Genomic DNA, 22,065 nt, shown 5'->3' with positions numbered 1-22,065 from the left:
CTAATATTAATATTACTGAAATTTGTAGTTCTACACATGCAATTACATTTAGAGGTGCAATTTTTTTTACCATTTCTGAAAGAGAACCTGGTCCATGGAGTAGAAGGAGTTGTCCAAAAAAACGATTTTAAGCTAGACTTAAAACTTGGTCTGCTACCTGCCAGACACTTTATGTTGTTGGGCAAAAGATCAAAGATTTTTGTTGCTGAATAATGTACTCCTTTTTGAGTAACTGACAGCTTCAATAACGGATAGGAAAGCTCATTTTTCCCCTCTAGTGTTGTACGTATGAACATCACTGTTCTTTGCGAATTGAGGTGGATTATTTGTAACGAATTTTATTAGCGAATATACACTGATGGCCACTAAAATTGCTACACGAAGAAGAAATGCAGATGATAAACGGCCACCCTTGTAGCGCAATGGTCTTAGCCTGGGACGACGTGTGTAACTTACGTTCTGAAGTCCCGACGTACTACAAAACGGTTCAAATAGCTCTAAGCGCTATGGGACTTAACATCTGAGGTCATCAGTCCCCTAGACTTAGAACTACTTTAACCTAACTAAACTAAGGACGTCACACACATCCATGCCCGAGGCAGGATTCGAACATGCGACCGCAGCAGCAGCGCTGTTCCGGACTGAAGCGCCTAGAATCGCTCGGCCACAGCGGCCGGCCCGGACGTACTACAATCTTCTACGTATCGCGTACTACGGATCGCGAAGAAATGGTTAGAATAATTACGGCGTCTACAGAGGAAATTTGAGCAATCATTGCTGGCCGTGGTGGCCGAGCGGTTCTAGGCGCTTCAGTCCGGAACCGCGAGACTGCTACGGTCACAGGTTCGAATCCTGCCCCGTGCATGGATGTGTGCGATGTCCTTAGGTTAGTTAGGTTTAAGTAGTTCTAAGTTCTAGATGACTGATGACCTCAGATGTTAAGTCCCATAGTGCTCAGAGCCATTTGAACCACTTGAACCATTTGAGCAATCATTCTTCCCGTCCTCCTTGCGCTATTAGGACGGGAGGAATCCTCTGTTACTTATATGGATATGGTGTATGTTCTTTCGGACATATACCCGAACTCTTACGGGACTTGGTAAGAATGTCTTCCACGAGTAATGAATGTGTTGGGCAGGGACCCTACGAATATAGTGTGTGGACATATAAGGTGAGAATGTGGGTCTGACGCGAGATAGTCCTTGCAGTCGCGCTATCCTCTGCGCCCTCAGTGGCTCAGATGGATAAAGCGTCTGCCATGTAAGCAGGAGATCCCAGGTTCGAACCCCGGTCGGGGCACACATTTTCACCTGTCTCCGTTGATATATACCAACGCCCGTCAGCAGCTGAAGGTATTAATATGTAATTCTAATTCCTCGGTAAGTCGTACAAAGGGAAGAACCCTGTGCCACGCACTCCAGAGTGTAGATGTACATGTATGTGACGGTAATGCTCAGGCGCGGCAGAGCTGGCGAGGGACGAAAGACTTCCGTACGACCTTCAGGACTGCCAGCCGGTCGCTGTTGAGGTGTGATGCAACGGCGAGAGCGTTTGACCCCAGTTGCGTCGCGTCAGCGCACCGCTGGTGCTTCGCCGTCTGGGGCGGCTGCAGCGAAAGAGGAATTTCCCGCGCCTTCCGCTTCGGAAGCAGGCATGCCTGCATTTCGCGTTGTCGATCCATTTGGAACGCACGCCCTCCTCCCCTCTCAACCCCCCCCCCCCCCCCGCCCCCCGCCCTCTCCTCTTCCTTATCCTCATCCTATCCTGGTCCTTGACAGCTCTCTGTGTCAGTCCTTGCGGCTGCAGCCGAGAGACTCTTACTTGGTGAATGGCGGTTTGTTTCACATAACGTTTCAGTCAAGCGGAAAATAGAAGGTCCTCCTCTTTCCGGCAGACGGTCTGTGACTGAGGCACGCGATAAAGCTGCCGTTCTGCGGCTGACTACGTAACTTGGTGAACACGCGGATGCTGACCTTGCGGAGTACTCGTCAGAGTTCCCTGACGCACGTAAGCTTCAGAGTAACAAGTCAGTCAGGCGAGTTTCGTCGTGCAAAACAACGTACTGATCGACAACCGCACTGCAGAACGTCATTTTTCATTGAAGTAAACATCTAAATAACAGCTGTTCAAACACCGCCATTCATCAGCCATACTCTCTATTCAACATATTATTAATATTATAACCGAACCCTTGGTCTGCACCTGAGTTAACGGATGATAGATGCGCCAGGAACGGTCTTTGCCACATTCCAAAGGCTTTTATTTATTTATTGTCTTTCGGAACATGCCTATACAGCCATCTCAAAACGGGAAATGTTGTAATACAGCTTGTTTCGACAGTTCAGAGTATACATCAATTTAAATCGTACCCTGATACGAAGTTATATTCCAAAATTTAAGAAATGAATAACACGATAATCAAATGGTAGACGGTTACGTGGCATTAGTAAACTTGCAGGAACGACATGGATATGACTTACTTTCTGAGACGATTTCTGTGAGATAACATGCATCATTTATTCTCCGGACATTACAAGTTCTTTCCTTTTTTTATAGACAGATTTCAGACCATTGACGATGTTCCTCTTTGTAGGCCTATGTACTCCCTGTCTCGTTCACGACAGTAACAGATCTTTCGTTTGGTCGTTTAGCAGAAAGTTACGTTTTGGAAGGTTTAAATCAGGAATCATTCAGCTCATGATCGTGTTAAGTATTATATATAGCAGAATTAATTAAATTGTGTATCCAAGATCCGTTGATGAAAGAGAAAGAAATTTGAGAACAGGAATTAACGTCAAATGAAAACTAAGGGAGATTCAGAAGAACTATTCAGTGCACAGGCTGCTCTGAAGTTGAATTTAGCAGAAGAAGAGTAACGACGGAAGTGATGAAGAGTAGCGAATACGAGCATAGCGACTAACGAAACATCAGTGTTAAGGAAACCTGCGCATAAAATTGAAAGAAGTGCGCCCAGTGCAGGCATACACCGTTAGACAAACACAGTGACCGTCTTGTTACTTTTTTGAATTATGTGTTTCACCCTCATGTGACGCAAGTGGTATCATTACTAGTTTCGTCTTACCAAGTCGACATCAGATGAACTGTTGAAAAGAAAGAAAGGGATCGTAAATGAATGAAAGTATGGGCTTATTGACCGGCCGCCCTATGCAAGTCTCTATTTCACACAACTTCGGAGACTCACGCGCCGATGAAATGATTAGAACAACACAAACACGCAGTCCATGAGCTTCTCGCCGATCCTGTGGGGAATCCACCCAGCGACACCGCATCTAGAGATCGCGCACAAGTTACTAGAGCACCAGCTGCGGACGCAGGAGTAGTAAAATACTGCCAAACTTAATTACAAAAGAAACTAACTCCTGTACTTCAGTTCGACACAAAGTAACTGTGGACCGGGTCAGTTGTAGGATTATTATGTGGCGTATTCAAGTGCATATGGTATTTTACTACCGCCTGTCTCTTTATTTTTAATCAGGTCATCTGGTCATCACTTGCTAATAAGACGAAATAGGTAATGATACCATTCTTGTGAACCGAACGCGAAATATATAATACAATTTTGTTTGTAAGAAGTGCTTGATGTAAGTTGTGAGATTGGTGGATGTAAGGTTGAAGTAGGTTGTACAACAGAGCCTTACTGGTATCTGATACTGGCAAAGAGTTGGTGAAGTAAGTTCTGAAACAAGAATGGATATTTGGAGATTGGGTTTTGACGTCCTTTCAAAGGAGTCATCCCAGCGTTTCTCTGGAGCGATTTAGGTTTTCCATGATTTCCCTAAATCGCTTCAGGCAAATGTCGGGATGGTTTCTGTGAAAGGGCACGGCCGATTTCCTTCCCCATCCTTCCCTAATCCGATGGGATCGATGACCTTGCTGTTTGGTCCCCCCCTCCCAAACCAACAAACCAACCGGATCCGGGTTTGAATCATCGTCCTCCCGAATGCGAGTCCAGTGTGTTAACCAGTGTGTTAAACACTGCGCCACCCCGCTCGGTTCTGAAGCAAGAGTCTGTCGAGCCGAGCCGTATTTGGAAAGCCAGAGGACTATGAAAGAATAAACTGGGCGTGATCGAAATGTGGTTCAGGAGAATGACGTTAAAAAATTAAAGGACAATTGAGCTATGAAACAGAGAGGGGCCACAGAGAATGATAAGAAATACCCTAACATGAGTAAGGGTATATACATTTCTGTAAAAGCGCTTCGGCTCCTTGACATTTGTTTCAGTGCGGATGCACTAATATCGTCCCATCTCCTACGGGAATCAATAATTTGTGAGTAGGGGGTTAATCGACGCTGCGTTCGAGCATGCGATAAGTTGGAAATTTGAGTCGCTCAGAGACCGTGTCCGGATGGCCGAAGTAGTTAAGGCAGCCGCTCATGAGAAGCGGTAAACCAGAGTTCGAGTCCCAGCCCAGCACAAATTTTCAACTTTCGCCATTGCATTACCACAATGCTCTGTGCAACTGGAAGTCACGAATTTCCATCCGTCCCTCCAGTTTCTTTCCGCGTTCTCTACCTCACATAAACGACTAAATCACGGGACATTTGCTGAGGTATTGATGAATTGTCAATGTAGCGTTGAAAGAAGTTGTTGTTGTTGTGGTCTTCAGCCTGAGACTGGTTTGATGCAGCTCTCCATGCTACTCTATCCTGTGCAAGCTTCTTCATCTCCCAGTACCTACTGCAGCCTACATCCTTCTGAATCTGCTTAGTGTATTCATCTCTTGGTCTCCCTCTACGATTTTTAAAGTCCACGCTGTCCTCCAATACTAAAGTGGTAATCCGTTGATGCCTCAGAACATGTCCTACCAACCGATTCCTTCTTTTAGTCAAGTTGTGCCACAAACTCCTCCCCAATTCTATTCAATATCTCCTCATTAGTTATGTGATCTACCCATCTAATCTTCAGCATTCTTCTGTAGCACCACATTTCGAAAGCTTCTGTTCTCTTCTTGTCCGAACTATTTATCGTCCAAGTTTCATTTCCATACATGGGTACACTCCATACAAATTCAGAAAAGACTTCCTGACACATCTATACTCGATGTTAATAAATTTCTATTCTTCAGAAACGCTTTCCTTGCCATTGCCAGTCTATATTTTGTATCCTCTCTACTTCGACTATCATCAGTTATTTTGCTCCCCAAATAGCAAAACTCCTTTACTACTTTAACTGTCTCATTTCCTAATCAAATTCCCTCAGCATCGCCCGACTTAATTCGACTACATTCCATTATCCTCGTTTTTCTTTTGTTGATATTAATCTTATATCCTCCTTTCAAGACACTGTCCATCGCGTTCAACTGCTCTTCCAGGTCCTTTGCTGTCTCTGACAGAATTACAATGTCATCGGCGAACCTCAAAGTTTTTATTTCTTCCTCATGGATTTTAATTACTACTCCGAATTTCTCTTTTGTTTCCTTTACTGCTTGCTCAATATACAGATTGAATAACATCGGAGGTAGGCTGTCTCATTGCCTTTCTAACCACTGCTTCCCTTTCTCAAATTGTAAATAGCCTTTTGCTCCCTGTATTTTAGCCCTGCCACCTTCAGAATTTGAAAGAGAGTATTCCAGTCAACATTGTCAAAAGCTTTCTGTAAGTCTACAAATGCTAGAAACGTAGGTTTGCTTTTCCTTAATCTATTTTCTAAGATAAGTCGTAGGGTCAGTATTGCCTCACGTGTTCCAACATTTCTACGGAATCCAAACTGGTCTTCCCCGAGGTCGGCTTCTATCGGTTTTTCCATTCGTCTGTAAAGAATTCGCGTTAGTATTTTGCAGCCGTGACTTTTTAAACTGATAGTTCTGTAATTTTCACATCTGTCAACACCTGTTTTCTTTGGGACTGGAATTAAGTAGCAAAGGTAAAATGTTGTACGTTCAGGCGCGCATGGTTGAGAGCGTCGGGTTTGGTAGATATGCAGAAGATAGTAGTAGTCGGAAGGTGTCATCAAGATGATAACCCCAAAAGCACAGAAAAGTGTCAGGAAATCAATGGACGGAAATGCTTAGGGTCAAATCCACCTGGTGAGGGAGAGGGCACGTGTTAGCGTGGTCATGACCCTCATCACCTCAGAGAACATTCTGCTAAAATGGTTTTACGATGGTGGTTTGACAAGTCGGGTAAATTTCTGTGAAAGAATGGAACAGTTTTGTTGCGCCATCAAGGCTGGGAAGCTTGATTATTCCAAGGATTGTATTAAGGATTTCAACAATGTGCAGCGCACACTTCATTGTCGATAGCCTTCTGAATTGGTCTGCGTCGACTACGATAAAAATGCGGGAAAACCGAGTTTCGTGCTTTTATTAAACATTTTCATTTGAAGGTTGAACTGCCACATAAATCAAAAGAAATGTAGATGAAGTTCACGCGGTCTCTGCACCACCATTGAAGACTGTTTACTTTTGGATTAATGAATTAAACGTGATCGGACAAGCACCGAAGACGAAGCGCGCTCTGGCCGTCGAATTGAGGTCACGACGAAGGAAACCACTGACACTGAAGAACTGGTGCAGCACTCACCCCGTCGAGGCCGTCACCGCTGGTGTCGAGGCAGGCGGTTGGGTCGACCAGGTCGCACTGGCGCTGCAGCGTCCTCTCGACGGTGACCATGGGGGGCGTGCCCGGGTTGCCCACCACTGGCGGCGAGTCGGCCGCCTGCGAGCAGTCGCACTTGCCCTTGGGCTGCGCGGAGGCGCCGAAGAAGGGCGACTGGGGGGCGTAGGGCGCGGCGGATGTCCCCAGCGCCGCCACCAGCAATAGCAGCAGCACTAACGTCACGGCACTGTGGGCAGGTCGGAGGAGAACCGTGGATGAAGGGCAGCACCTAGATTCCGCACTCCTAGGTTTCCGAAAAGCGTTTGACCCACTGCAGACGAGCGTACGGAACAGGTTCCCAGATATGTGAGTGGCTCCAAGGCTTTATTAATAAGATACGCTCTACCAAAACTGTAGTTCGGTAGTTTTGGTACACTACATAAATGACGTAGTACTCTACTGGCCATTAAAATTGCTACACCACGAAGATGACGCGCTACAGACGCGAAATTTAACCGACAGGAAGAAGATGCTGTGATATGCAAATGATTAGCTTTTCAGAGCATTCACACAAGGTTGCCGCCGGTGGCGACACCTACAACGTGCTGACATTAGGAAAGTTTCCAACCGGTTTCTCATACACAAACAGCAGTTGACTGGCGTTGCCTGGTGAAACGTTGTTGTGATGCCTCGTGTAAGGAGGAGAAATGCGTACCGTCACGCTTCCGACTTTGATAAAGGTCGGATTGTAGCCTATCGCGATTGCGGTTTATCGTATGGCGACATTGCTGCTCGCGTTGGTCGAGATCCAATGACTGTTAGCGGAATATGGAATCGGTGGGTTCAGGAGGGTAATACGGAAGGCACGGCTGGATCCCCAGTCGAAATGACAGGCATCTTATCCGCATGGCTGTAACGGATCGTGCAGCCACGTCTCGATCCCTGAGTCAACAGATTGAGACGTTTGCAAGACAACAACCATCTGCACGAACAGTTCGACGACGTTTGCAGCGGCATCGACTATCAGCTCGGAGACCATGGCTGCAGTTACCCTTGACGCTGCATCACAGACAGGAGCGCCTGCGATGGCGTATTCAACGACGAACCTGGATTGCACGAATGGCAAAACGTCATTTTTTGGGATGAATCCAGGTTCGGTTCACAGCATCATGATGGTCACATCCGTGTTTGGCGACATCACGGTGAACGCAGATTGGAAGCGTGTATTCGTCATCGCCATACTGGCGCATCACCCGGCGTGATGGTGTGGGGTGCCATTGGTTACACGTCTCGGTCACCTCTTGTTCGCATTGACGGCACTTTGAACAGTGGACGTTCACTACTCTTGATGAACTGTGGTATCGTGTTGAAGCTGCATGGGCGACTGTACCTGTACACCCCATCCAAGCTCTGTTTGGCTCAATGCCCAGGCTCATGAAGGCCGTTATTACGGCCAGAGGTGGTTGTTCTGGGTACTGATATCTCAGGATCTATGCACCCAAATTGCGTGAAAATGTAATCACATGTCAGTTCTAGTATAATATATTTGTTCAAAGAATACCCGTTTATCATCTGCATTTCTTCTTGGTGCAGCAATTTTAATGGCCAGTAGTGTAAATGATACGATTACCGATAGTATTGATAACACAGCTAAGGAAAGATACATAAAAGAATGTGTGACAGACAAGCTGGGAACCGACGAGTTTTGTTTGTTTTCTGTTTGTTTGTTTCGCACATAATTAGAACCGAACATCGTTCAACATTAGTACATCACAAACGAAAAACGCTTTTTATAAGTAATAAAAATTAGTTGATCGCGTAACTTCTGCACTTTTATGCAACCAAAGAAATGACTTTTGATACAACTTCAGTTTGCATACTCAAACATAACATAATCTATTTAATTATTGTTGTTAATTTGCTGAATAGAACATTCTTCATCGTCATCAAAGACAAGTTTCCTGTTACTACTGATCAATGTGGAAGTCGCTTATGAATAATAGAAACATGTGTTATATAAGCTTGCCGAAGGATTGAAGGGATGTTTATGTTTCTGTTTTGAGTTTTCCTTTTAATTTTACCTTTTTCTTTGAGAAAGCTGCGCTTTCTAACGGTATATGATAAACCCGTATTGTTTATTTTTTTACATTTTTACTACAACATCCCTTTGTTTCACGTTACAAATCAACGATTTTAAAATAAAACCTGAATTAAACATTGACAATTTCAGTTTTGCTGTAAATAGTGTTCACTTTTAAGTAACAGATAGGAGGGCAACTATGTAAAACAAAAATTTTCCGTAGGTTACACGGCCCAATATATATATCCTCACTCAGTTTCTAGACGGTTCCCCAATTACAGTTTGTAGAGGAACCTAGTAAGACACTGATCGCATACAGAAACAAAGCGATCGAAAATGTAGCGCCGTTACAGTATTAACAGACCAGAGCCACTAGGAAAACTGCTATTGTCTACGCTTACTTACAATACTCTACCGTAGCATACGGTAGTCTTAGAAGTCTGCTTACTAAGTATTAGAATACAGTACGTTGTCATCGAATGTGAGCGTTCGTCGGAGACAAACCTATGGTGAGGAGTGCCCCAGGGACGTGTGATAGGACGTCTATTGTTTGTGTATACGTAAATGATCTGACGGACAGGTTGAGCAGCAGTTATCGGCTGTTTTAATGGAGTCCATTTTCGCCTTCAGCTCTTAACACGTACAGCAGCAATCTATTTGAGGGAGTCCGAAATGCGGATTGATATTTTCCTTAAAAATGTGATCTTTATATCAGGATGTTTCTTCTTAAACAACTTGTAAATCACTGGAATGTTAAGTCCGGTATCTAAACATTTTATATCTTTGCCAGCATAATGACTTTCTTTTAGCGGGAAACTTACAATGTGTTGCCGGATAGCTTTTCTTGTTTCTGTTGGAAGGGCTCCCTTGACGTGCTAGTAGAGTTTCAGTCACTGACTGAATTCCTTATAGCGTATAGCGTGATTTCTGTAGCGTATTTCCTACCATAACCAGTCATCTGACAGAGTGCCTTATGGCATCCTAAGATGCGGCTACCCTACAGCAGGACGTCGATGTGCTTAACTCCATTTTGGATATATCCTGATTGAGGCCCTTTAGGCACGAGACGATTCAAATAGTCCGAGATATTTCCTGTGGAATAAAGACTGGGTGATAAAAAGCGACCGTCTGCCTTCGTAGCGGAGTGGTCAGAGTAGATGGCCGCCATGCGGAGGCCCGGGTTCGATTCCCGGAATGGAACGGACGCACTCAGCCTCGTGATACCAACTGAGGAGCTACTCGACCGAACAGTGGCGGCTCAACTGTCTGGAAAGTCTCCAAAACGGCCGGGAGAGTAGTGCACTGACCACATGCGACTCCATACCGCAAGGCAGAGGATGACACTGCAGCCGGTAAACATCCCTGGGGCCACAAAATCACGCCAGTCGAATTGCGACGCGGTACCTGAGTGTTCGTCGAACCAGGAACGTAAGCATGCAGCACTGTGGTCGCAGTAGTTGTCGTCTTGAAAGACAGGAGTGCCATAAGTGTACCCTCCGAAAAGAGCTAGAAGCAAGGGCAACGACTGGTCGCCGTCACGATCCAAATATGTCCGTAAAACGTCACGGAACTACCTCCGCCTCAACTTCTCCCTGCACTCGCCTCCGACCCGCGTCTGTTAGGAACTTTTTGCGACCAGCTGTTCTTACGCTGCATTACGTATTAGCGAGGGATGCACCATTCGTTGTAGACTCGTTGGACAGTCCGCGTTGATAACTCAAACAGTCGGGCAACTTAAATTCACCGTGTGCTCATGGGCACGTCTAAACACGGTAGCTACTTTCTGTCACGTCCCCTGTCCACCAACCTTACAAGGGGAAAGCGTCTTCTCGTCGTCACCGATTTTGTCTACGTTTTTGATATAGGCTTTGCCAGAAATGAGAGTGACACATGTGGGAACTCCGGATGGCCGATCATTTAGAAAAAATAGCGTTTTCGGCGCGGTTCAGGAGAAGCATGAGCCACTTATGTTAATAGTTTCCAGGCAGCGGATGGTGCAGCGGAAGAGAGTACAGAATGATAATTCGAGAGTCGTTGTGTCGAATATTTATGAGATACATTTTTTTCGATTTTAGGGTTCCGTGTCCCATTTGGTAAAAACGGAACGCTTATAGGATCGCTTTGTTGTCCGTCTCTCTACCCTATTTTAAAAACATTTCTCTCAGGAAGAGGTGGATGTATCACATTTAAATTTACGTCACATTCTGAGGTATGTGTTCCTTGGCAGAGTAAAAATTGAAGCATCTAAGTCAATGCCGTCAAAAGATACCGCCATTAATGTCACATATTTTAGTACTCGCAGACCCATCAAAACCTGTAGGGTGCTTTCCGTAGGCCTAGAATCATGAAATTTCGTAAAAAAAAAAAAAAAAAAACGAAAAGAAAAAAATCTGAAAATTGTAAATTTGTGATTATATCTCACGAAAACATTTTTTTATCATTTATTATCTGACTGTATTCCTGTTCGTTCGTCTCTTTAGACCTCATTTTCTTAGGAACGGATAGGCGTATCAAATTGAAACTTATGTCAAATACTAACGCCTACGCTCTCTTCCCGGTGTAAAAAATTGAAGCTTCAAAGGCAATGCAACCAAAAGCTACGGCCATTTACGTCACATATTTTGATACTCTCAAACTCGCACATTAAAATCTTTAGGGTAATTTCCGCTGACTTGAAAAAAGACATTTCTTTTGTCATTTGTTATCCGACCTCAAACTAAAAATCATAACTTTCTGGAAAGCCTTGGACTTCTCTGGACCGATATCTTGCCACTATCAATGTAGATAACAGGCAAAAATCGTCAAGATTTTCGATTCCCAGTATGGATGAACTGTGTATGGATACAATTAAGTTTGTACGGAACCGTCAGTGCGCGGATCCAACTCGTACCTGCCCAATCTTTTTTTCTAAACGCTTGGCGATCTGGAGCTTCTACTTCTGCCACTTTCATTTCTGGCCAAGGCTTGCATGGATCTCAGATTTGGACGGTATCGATGAGGAGAGTAGAGCCCCTCCCCATTGTTGGTGCACTGACATCACGGAGCCAACTGTCTCTCTCTCTCTCTCTCTCTCTCTCTCTCTCTCTCTCTCTCTCTCTCTCTCTCTCACACACACACACACACACACACACACACACACTGCACACAACTTCAGAACCATGACACAGGTCAGCGTTGGAGGCTCACACGAGTGCCTGGCACCAGTTCTATACAACATCTACAGCGCTTCAACGTGATAAGTCAGCTCTTTTAAGCGAAGTCACTAATAGTTCGTGCGGCGAGCTTACAACTAAGCTGTTTGATACTAAGGTTGCAGTGCAATTCTATTACGTTAATCACTGTACAGGTGCGGACGGTCTTTGCACGCCCGGCGACGTTTCCGTTCGCCCACGTCTGTGACTTGGCGAATATCGAGCAAGTGGCGCCCTTCGCTGCTGCTTCCAAACAACGGCGGGATCATCTGCGCTAATACCGCAGTACCTCTCTCGGAAGATAACGTGAGTGACTATCTGGCTTGCACATCTGGCAGCTCAGCTCGGCAAATACTGCGTCTTCTACACAGATATAATCAGTTGCCAAGAAAGCGCCCGTGTTTTTTCGCCGCAGTCCCAGATTCCCGCTAAATAACTAACCGTTACTGACGAGCTGATCACCCTGCAGTTTTCATCATTTGTATGATTCTCTTCTTGCTGATACATCATCTTTCACAAATGGTGCTGACGGTATCCGGGAAACAGTTCGCTGGCCCATTATTCATGCAGCGTATTCCCAACAATACTTCATACTAGAGGCAGTGGCGGCTAGTAACCGCTCATTCGCAGGTGTCAAGTAAACGGCGCCTTCCGGTCTCATGTTTACTGGAACCTGTATAACTTCTACTGTCAAGTACCTTCCACAGTAGCCGGCCGCTGTGGCCGAGCGGTTCTAGGCGCTTCAGTCCGGACCTTGCGCCTGCTCCGGTCGCAGGTTCGAATCCTGCCTCGGGCACGGATGTGTGTGATGTCCTTAGGTTAGTTAGGTTTAAGCAGTACTAAGTTCTAGGGGACTGATGACCTCAGATGTTAAGTCCCATAGTGCTCAGAGCAATTTGAACCATTTTTGAACCTTCCACAGTGTTAGTATTCGTGCAAGTAAGTAGCAAAACCTTAGCTTTTGTACAACGAATTAATCAGTACCAGACAGGGGAGATTTCACCTCCCAGCGGGATTAATAAAATTATTTACCAATGGCGAGTGTTCTTGCTTCGATTGTCGGGTACATTAGGAACGTTGGCAGCAAACACTCAGCTACTGAAGCCTTCAATAGCTCTTCGACGTGTGCAATGGAATATCTTTGTGAGATCAATAGTTGATTTCGGAACTACACCAACACTTGGTCGTCTCGTTATTATTTGGTCATTAGGGAGACGGCTACACTTCATTAATTAAAACTTCACGAATTTATGGAAGTGGAACAGATAATGGGTACGATTTGTCAAAATTTTAAACAAATTAGGAACACACAATACATTTATGATAACAAGAATCTACAATAGGCGCGTAGGGTTGATAGCATATTCTTTTCAATAGGGGAAAAACTAAAAATGAAACACCTTCTACCTTCTGCAGTTCTTGTTGCGCCATGGACCACATCTGGTGTATTTGCACCGAATACAGAAAAGGGCAAACTTAGAATGTGAATGTGGATGTGAGGTGGGCACACCGGAGCATTTTATATTCCAGTGTCCGTATTACGCGCAATTTGTCTCTGTGAACAGGTTGACTCTACCCATCCCACGAACTACTCATGTCATAGTAAATTCTTCACCTACAATGAAAGTAGATGTTACATTTCAGAATACTGGTAGGATACTGAAAAAATGCAGCCAGTCTACAAACAGTACTGGACAGAAAACAACTGTGCGTTCCATCTTTGACCATTGTTCAAGTACGTATAACCCATCCCGGATTGGGTTAACAGAGGAAACTGAATATATTCCAAGAAGGGCAGCGCTGACGATCACAGGTTTGTTTGACCCATGGGACAACGTAAGGGGATGGCCGGCTGTAGAATTTATGCGAGGGTGGGGGAGGGGAGGGGACGGTTGGATCGCACCACCAACCTGGGCGCCAGAAATTAAACAAAACAACGAAAGTTTTGTAAAAATGTAGAACTGTGAGAATAATTTGGAAATACGATTCATTCATAAAATCTGTTATCTTACTGGAAAATGTCTGCTGTACTGTGAAACAGATGACAAAGGAAACGCTGGAGTTCGTTGCCTTGGTTGCGTCCTACAAAATAGCAGCTTTTGCTGCTCCAGTTTTGACATTCTACTCCTACCGTGTGCCTATGCAGCACTTGAAATGTACCTACGTCATCTTGAAAGTCCCTTCAAAAGCGAAAAATTTAATACTAAAGAAATAAAGATAAATGTCAGCATATGATGGTCTAACAATTCCTTAACTATCTATAGGAGTATGGCTGAGAAAAACACTTCGTAATAAATAAAGAAAGAATAAGTAAAATACGCACTATCCATCACGTGTTAGAGTCTTTTGAATCCAGATTTTGTGATTAAGAGCCGTTTATACATGGAAAGATGTATGACATCCCTCCCCACCTTACCCTCTGCGTTGGATCTGTTATTAATAGACTACGATTTACATACATTTTCTTCCTGTTACGTTCCTCTAAGCTAATTTTTTATGCTTTGTCTGTGACTTTTTTTAAGTTTTCCCACGTTCCCTTCTTTATTGGTGTTAACTTCATAATCAAATAGACATAAATATTTGAGGTAGTAGGGTAAAAACTTGACAAAACTTTTGTAGTATGGAACTGAAGCAACTAAAATGCATTGCGCGAATTGTTTATCCAGTTTCGCCGTATTTAACACTGTACGTGTTCCAACAACTTTATTTAGTATATAACTGTTAGTTTCCGCTATAACAAACGGCAGTGCTTTCAGAACTGCTTGTTTGTAGTCATAAATCATGGTCGTCGATGTTCGACCACAGCCGTTTTCCCTTTATGTACTACGGATACAGTAAATACGCACTGGTGGTTTATAAATATTTTCAACAAATGAACGTTTATATGTAAGTGACTCGCTGCCCTAACCTTCCAATTTGCAGAGCAGAAGCGACAATATAGTACTCAGCTGTGTTGGCTGCTACAGGTCACGCGACGCAGACTCTCCGCTGGTCAGGGAACTAGGAAACCTTAAGAGATTTTAGTTATATACTCTGCAACTGATGTAAGTTAATTTTGGTTGCATAGTTGATTTTGGAGCTATAACTCAAAATCTACTAAACTGTAAACGTTTACTTCTGTCTCACTGAGTGGTGCCTCATACCTGACTCTGGTCTTAAAGATGTCCTCACGCTAGAGTAAGTGCGATATGCGAAAATAAGACGTCTTGCATGAATGACATTGTGAAAAAGGGCGTCAGGAAAATGTTGGAATACGTGAAGTAGTAGACGCTTGAAGATAAACGCAGATTTTCCCCCGAAGGCCTACTTACGATGTTTTAAGAGGCGAAATTAAGTGAAGAATCTAGGTGTTTACCCCACTACCCTACCTGTCGTTCTCGTAGGAAGCGCGAATGCAAGGTAAGATATTTCCGCGTGCCAAGTAGCATTAAAACAATGAGTCTTTCCTCACTCGTTGCGTGATGGGAATGGGAAGAAGTTCTAAAAATGGTACAATCTTAAGTACCCTCTACCATGCACTTCAGAGTCGTTTGCAGAGTGCGCAAAATTTATGTAACTGTAGATGTATCTTTATATGCCACTTAAATCGCCTACCAGTATTTAAAACTTCCCAAGTTATCACCTACAATGAGGGTGAGATGCTTCCGTACCCCTGTAACACCAGTTTAGTATAAAACGTTATTATGCAGGTTGCTAATTTGTCACTTCGTATCAGTTGTTGGAATCAATTGTTGGAATTCATGTTTACATGTTTTCGCAGTAAGATTCAAACGGCTCTGAGCACTATGGGACTTAACATCTGAGGTCATCAGTCCCCTAGAACTTAGAACTACTTAAACCTAACTAACCTAAGGACATCACACACATCCATGCCCGAGGCTGGAAGCTCCTAGAACCGCAGTAAGAGTCGCTGTGAAGTTTTAATTTGTAACCATGGCAGATGTGAGCGGTCAGAGTTACACTAGTAAGCAGCCCTTAGTGACAAGTGTGTGGGTGCACGAACCACAACACACAGGGCAGCCAATGAGGCAGATTATGGGAGCACTCCAGGAAGTATTTAATAAGACTCCACCGCGAGAGGCAACGCATCTGGATTGGGAAAGACATCCTTTTGCTTGTGTTACAGACAGCTCACGGAGTGGAAGGGAGAAGACATGAGAAGAAACATGTTCGGAGCCTCTGCTTCGATTGAGCTATCTCTTGGGAAGTCGACACGTAGAGGAACTAGGCATACCAAGGACAACATAGCGAGATCACACGAATAGAGACTTTAAGGTCCGATCATTTCGACCGACGTTAGTAAACGACTTATCGGATACAGCCTGGAATGAGCGCGTTTTAGCATGCTGTGCTTTGCTAACTCAATTTCCAAATACAGTGAGCCGTGGCAAGGTTATGTTTTCAGATGAATGTGCCGTTTACCGCAGCTCACGTGCCAGAAATATTGTCGTTTGGGCCGAAGAGTACGCCCGTTACATAGTCGTCTGAGAAAGGAACCCGCCTCTCGTAATAATATGGGCAGCGATGACATTACAACATCTGCTTGACCGTACTGTTTTGGAGAGACTGTGAACGGAGCAAATTATTTACACATGTCACAATCGTGGTTAATACCTCAGGGTGAGGAAAGGGGTCTCACAGAACGCATACGCTTGCACCAAGGAGGAGCGACTTCTCATTACGCTTTTGTAGTGCGCGAGTTCCTAAATGAACACTTCCCAGGACGGTAGACAGGTTGTGTTACACCAGCAACACCAGCTCCCTTGAAATGGCCACCGAGGAGTCCTGAACTCATCACATCTGACAACTCGTCATGGAGAGTCATTAAGGCGCATGCATCTGCACGTCATTATGCTACAAACGAAGACCTGCGCAATGCTGTTGACGATACATTTCGCACGTACACGCTCAAAAATGTGTCGAGAAGAACATGGAGGCTTATGTAGGCGATGGGGAACACACCCATATATTCGACACTTAATGTGTAAGTATGTTTTTGTGATAAAGTCAAGTCAAATCAACATTCGATACTAGAGGGTACAGGGACTTCTTGCCCACCCTGAAGATTTAGTTTAAAACGAAAACCGTTGCCTCATTTGTTTTATGTAGTGCAGCCATCGCTGTAGAACTCAGCTGGCAGTTCGCCCTCTCGTGGGGAGTTGAAAGAGCAGTCAACTTGGGCTGCAACACTTTTAAGGCTTCTTGTGAGATCTGGAGCCTGTGTGAAGCACGAAGTGTGTGGGAAGTGCAGGGGAAGCTGCCCGTGCGGCTACTTACGCTTGCGTCCCCATGGTGCACAGGTGTCCAGAAGCGATCTCGGCGGTGGACTTGCCTGCCGTCTGAGCGGGCTGGCTTTTAATATTGCAGTTTCCCCCTCTCGCTCTCCCCTCCCTAGTCGGCTCTTCGCGGAAACTGCGGCGGTTAGCGCACTCTGTGCAGAGCCGCTGATAACGAGAAGAGAAGCCCGGTGTGTGGGTGCGTCTTCCGCGACCTTGGAGGAGTCCGAAACCACCAGAGTGACGTCACACCGGGAAGACGCGGGGATTCCGGACACGGGCAACACCTTCCCCCTGGTACCTCGTGAGCTTCCGTGAAGTTGTCTGCCCTATTGCTCAGTTCGCTCTCGGAACAAGATGGTACAATTATGATCTCAGCATTCGCTCCGCCAATTTTACCCTTTATTCAATATCATACGCCGTTGCTGCAATATGTTATTACCACATCTCAGTTCATTTTATGAAATTGTTATCTACATAGTCCCAGAGTTACTTCTTCTCCATAATGGTTCGTCCCTAAATTTACAGACGAGGTGCTCTTTGAGTAAACCTTTATGAACGACCAAATGATGGAACTATTTTAACCTCCGTAGACTGTCAGTGTTATTCCTGTAATGCACCGTACATACGATCCATATTACTGGCCACTTTCAGCCTTAGGTCATTATCAAATTTAAGATAGTGGTGATAAGTGTGTCACGTCAAAGGTAGTGTTATAGGCCCTTTGCTGTTCCTTATCTATATAAACGATTTGGGAGACAATCTGAGCAGCCGTCTTCGGTTGTTTGCAGATGACGCTGTCGTTTATCGACTAATAAAGTCATCAGAACATCAAAACAAACTGCAAAATGATTTAGAAAAAATATCTGAGTGTTGCGAAAAGTGGCTGTTGACCTTAAATAACGAAAAGTGTGAGGTCATCCACATGAGTGCTAAAAGGAACTCGTTAAACTTCGGTTACACGATAAATCAGTCTAATCTAAAAGCCGTAAATCCAACTAAATACCTAGGTATTACAATTACGAACAACTTAAATAGGAAAGAACACATAGAAAATGTTGTGGGGAGGGCTAATCAAAGGCTGCGTTTTATTGGCAGGACACTTAGAAAATGTAACAGACCTACTAAGGAGACTGCCTACACTACGCTTGTCCGTCCTCTCTTAGATTACTGCTGCGCGGTGTGGGATCCGTACCAGATAGGAATGACGGAGTACATCGAAAAAGTTCAAAGAAAGGCAGCACGTTTTGTATTATCGCGAAATATGGTAGAGAGTGTCGCAGAAATGATACAGGATTTGGGCTGGAAATCATTAAAAGAAAGGCGTTTGCCGTTGCGACGGAATCTTCTCACGAAATTCCAATCACCAGCTTTCTCCTCCGAATGCGAATATATATTGTCGACACCGACCTACGTAGGAAGGAACGATCACCACGATAAAATAAGGGAAATCAGAGCTCGTACGGAAAGATGTAGGTGTTCGTTCTTCCCGCGCGCTGTACGAGATTGGGATAATAGAGAATTGTGAAGGTGGTTCGATGAACCCTCTGCCAGGCACTTAAATGTGATTTTCAGAGTATCCATGTAGATGTAGATGTTTAAACATTTTTTTGTTTCGTGTTACGCGGGGATAATCACGCTCCCACACATACACAAGTCGAATGCTACAAATATTGTCTTGCACATAGCAATCAACTTCCAGGAACAACTTCCACGCCATGTAGTCAAAAACCTTACTAACAGGTAGCTTACTAGCCCTTGCACATTTATTTAGCAGTGTACGCTTCTGAAATCGTCAGGGGGGTGTGGGTGGGGGTAAAATCGAACCGTAGTATCCTGAAAACTGTATAAATCTTCAATTCACAAGATAGCTAAAATCATTTATTCATATAGATGACTGGTTTCGCCGAGTCTCTATTGCTGTCTTCGGATCGATATTTACATCGTTACACAATCTCCTCCTTCAGTACAGAAAGTGGTGCTGTACAATGTATGACTTCTAGTATAGCTCACGGTACCAACATGGACATTCGTAAACAAAATGTAAATGTCGTGTGACTAGGACCTCCCGTCGGGTAGACCGTATGCCGTGTGCAAGTCTTTCGATCTGACGCCAATTTGGCGCCTTGCGTGTCCATGGGGATGGAATGATGATGAGGGGGACAACACGACACCCACTCCTTGGGCGGAGAAAATCTCCGACCGAGCAGGGAATCGAACCCGGGCCCTTAGGATTGACATTCTGTCAGGCTGGCTACTCAGCTACCGGGGGCGGACTATGGACATACCTTGTGGAGTCACCGCCAGACACCACACTTGCTAGGTGGTAGCTTAAATCGGCCGCGGTCCATTTAGTACATGTCGGACCCGCGTGTCGCCACTGTGTGATCGCAGACCGAGCGCCACCACAAGGCAGGTCTCGAGATACGGGATAGCACTCGCCCCAGTTGTACGGACGACTTTGCTAGCGACTACACTGACGAAGCCTTTCTCTCATTTGCCGAGAGACAGTTAGAATAGCCTTCAGCTAAGTCCATGGCTACGACCTAGCAAGGCGCCATTTGTAACATTGCATGTACCTCAAGATAGAGTATCACTTGTATCACCAAAAATGCTGTATACCAAAGGACTATATAAAAAGTTAAGTGTTCTAGTAGCTACATACTTTTCTTTATAACATTAATAAGTATCCTGTTTCAGACCTCTATCTAGACTCCTTGAAATAACGCGTGCCTTTCGGCTACTTCAGTGTGGCGTAGCTGTCTTGTTACGCCACAACATACCTTATATAGCAACACTTACTGTACTGAAGGAGCAGATTATGTAATGATGTAAACATAGATCCGAAGATGGCAACAGAGAATTGCCGAAACCGGTCATCTATATGAGTAAATGATTTTCGTGATTTTGTCAGTTGAAAATTTATTCACTGTTTAGCACCCCGTGAACACGGTATGCAGCTAAACGAATGTGGAAGAGCCAGTAAAGCTACCGGTTAATAAAGTTTTTGCCTACATAACGCTTTGTGAAAGTTGTTCTTGTAAGCTGACTGCTCTGTGCAAGACCATATCCGTAACATTCGACATGTGTACGTGTGGGAACTTGTCTGTCCCTACGTAGCAAGAAAAAGACAATTTTTTAAGTGTGACTCATACATCACCAGTATCGTACATTTGATAATGGCCTAAGCCCGAAACTGGCCAGTAATGTAATTCATACGCATGGAGCATTAAGGGAATAAAGCTGACAACCCACAGTGGTTAAAATGGTTCCATCATTCATATCATATATAGAATCTGTGAACACGTACATGAAGAAAGTACTTTATGAACGAACTGAGCATCGAAATTTACAGTATCCGAAGTCTATTAGAAAACAAAAGAAAGGAAATAATCTTCAGAACTGGAAATGCGAAAATGGTGCAAAATTAGCGTCGTTGTGTAGATATCTCAAAACTGGAATTATAATCTGCAAAAGTCTTTATTATGTTCCGCTTCTTTCGTGTTTCTTCTTCCTCTTCTCAACCAAAAAGTCGGTAGTCAGCATGACTCCCTCTCGGATACATCCTCCGCAACAGCATCTTGTTTTGGTGATACGGTCGCACTTCAATTGTAGCTACCACAAACTAGTTTCGGGGTGTCCCTCTTGCTATTTTTCTTTTAATTTTCCCCTCAATAATTTTGATGCATCAGTTGAAGCGGCACAGAAAATGACCACTGAAGCTATGTTTTATTTTCTTTATTCTTCCCGCAAAGCTTCTTTACTTTCATTCATTCTTTCCAAAACCCTTTTATTTGTCATCCTGTCGGTTATGATTTGCGTGGTGATCATCGCTAGTACCGCTTTTCAAAAGAATCCAATTTAGTTATTTCTTCCTTCTTCATAGTCCAAGTCTCTAAGCAATAGCTTGCTACACACCTCACAAAGCTTTTTGTATACTGCTTAGTAGATATCAGTTCGATATTAACAGGATTCTGTTCTTGTTAAATGCTTCTTTGGCATTAGCACTCCTTTATGTTATATTTCCATTCCATCTTCCGTCATATGAGGTAATGCTAACCAAGTATCAGAATTCTTTTACATTGGTGAATTTTTTGTTTCTTAGGTTGACTTGTACTTGTTTAAGTCAGTTTCTAGAGCATCTGATATAGTTTGTTTTGGACTTTTTTATTTGATCTTATATTCGACTTGTTGTTATTAACTCAATTGTTTCAGTGGTTTTTAGTTATTTTTTAATCTCAGCAATAAGGAAAATGTCATCTGCAAATCCGATTCTCTCGTGCGGTTACAGTCTTCAAACATCTCTTCTGACCAAAAGTCGGCTGTTCAGAACAGGCAAGTTGAAATTGCTAATGCCAGATATTACAACTTATTTTGGGGGTGTGTTCATCTTACACAAGGTTATTATCGTGTTTTTTTATTTTATGTTTTTCATGTACTAATGGCTTATTCTAAAGGAAACAAACATCTGAATATTTCTGTCGCTTAGAGATTGCAGATTTATCGGCGAACAGAGTGTGTTTACGCACGAAAATATTAGGATCGTCCTCTTTTGCTACGACACATCTTTTAGCAGTTTGACGTGAGAATTCGTAAAAAAAGGGGGGGAAGGAGAAGGTGGTCAATGAGTTTAAATAACATTGAAACCCACTTTTAACCATATTAATTATTGCACAACAATAGATTTCTTTCTTGATGTGTTACTCATTTTGTCCGTTACAGAGATGTTCTTACGATACCATCGAATCAACTTAATATATCAAATAATTTTTGTAGACAAATATTGTTTAGTTTTGAGAAGTCTTTGTAAACTACATTGATTCTGCGTAACATGTATATTTAAAATTGTGAAGTTTACTCGAATTTCACCAATTCCTAGCAGATTTCAGGAAATGTTCCGTCATGTAACTGGTTGCAAAAGATTCATCCAACACTCATGTCACCCAAGGAACTTTGC

The 22,065-nt window shown here is 43.8% G+C and overlaps 1 protein-coding gene across 1 annotated transcript in view; it reads right to left on the bottom strand.

Moving 5' to 3' along the window:
- LOC126419066 (glucose dehydrogenase [FAD, quinone]-like) overlaps positions 1 to 17,148 on the bottom strand; it is a 41,914-nt gene extending 24,766 nt beyond the window's left edge. The window contains exons 1-2 of the mRNA XM_050086145.1: positions 17,110 to 17,148; positions 6,547 to 6,808 (exon numbers count right to left, since the gene is read on the bottom strand). Coding sequence (XP_049942102.1) covers positions 6,547 to 6,808; positions 17,110 to 17,123 — 276 coding nt within the window. The 5' untranslated portion in view covers positions 17,124 to 17,148. The remainder of the gene's footprint in view (positions 1 to 6,546; positions 6,809 to 17,109) is intronic.
- Between the last annotated feature and the right edge of the window lie 4,917 nt (positions 17,149 to 22,065).

This window comes from Schistocerca serialis, chromosome 9 (genome assembly GCF_023864345.2).
Source record: "Schistocerca serialis cubense isolate TAMUIC-IGC-003099 chromosome 9, iqSchSeri2.2, whole genome shotgun sequence".
Classification (NCBI taxonomy): domain Eukaryota; kingdom Metazoa; phylum Arthropoda; class Insecta; order Orthoptera; family Acrididae; genus Schistocerca; species Schistocerca serialis.
The sequence above is the reverse complement of the archived record's forward strand: the minus strand, read 5'-3'. Positions and strand labels throughout refer to the sequence as shown.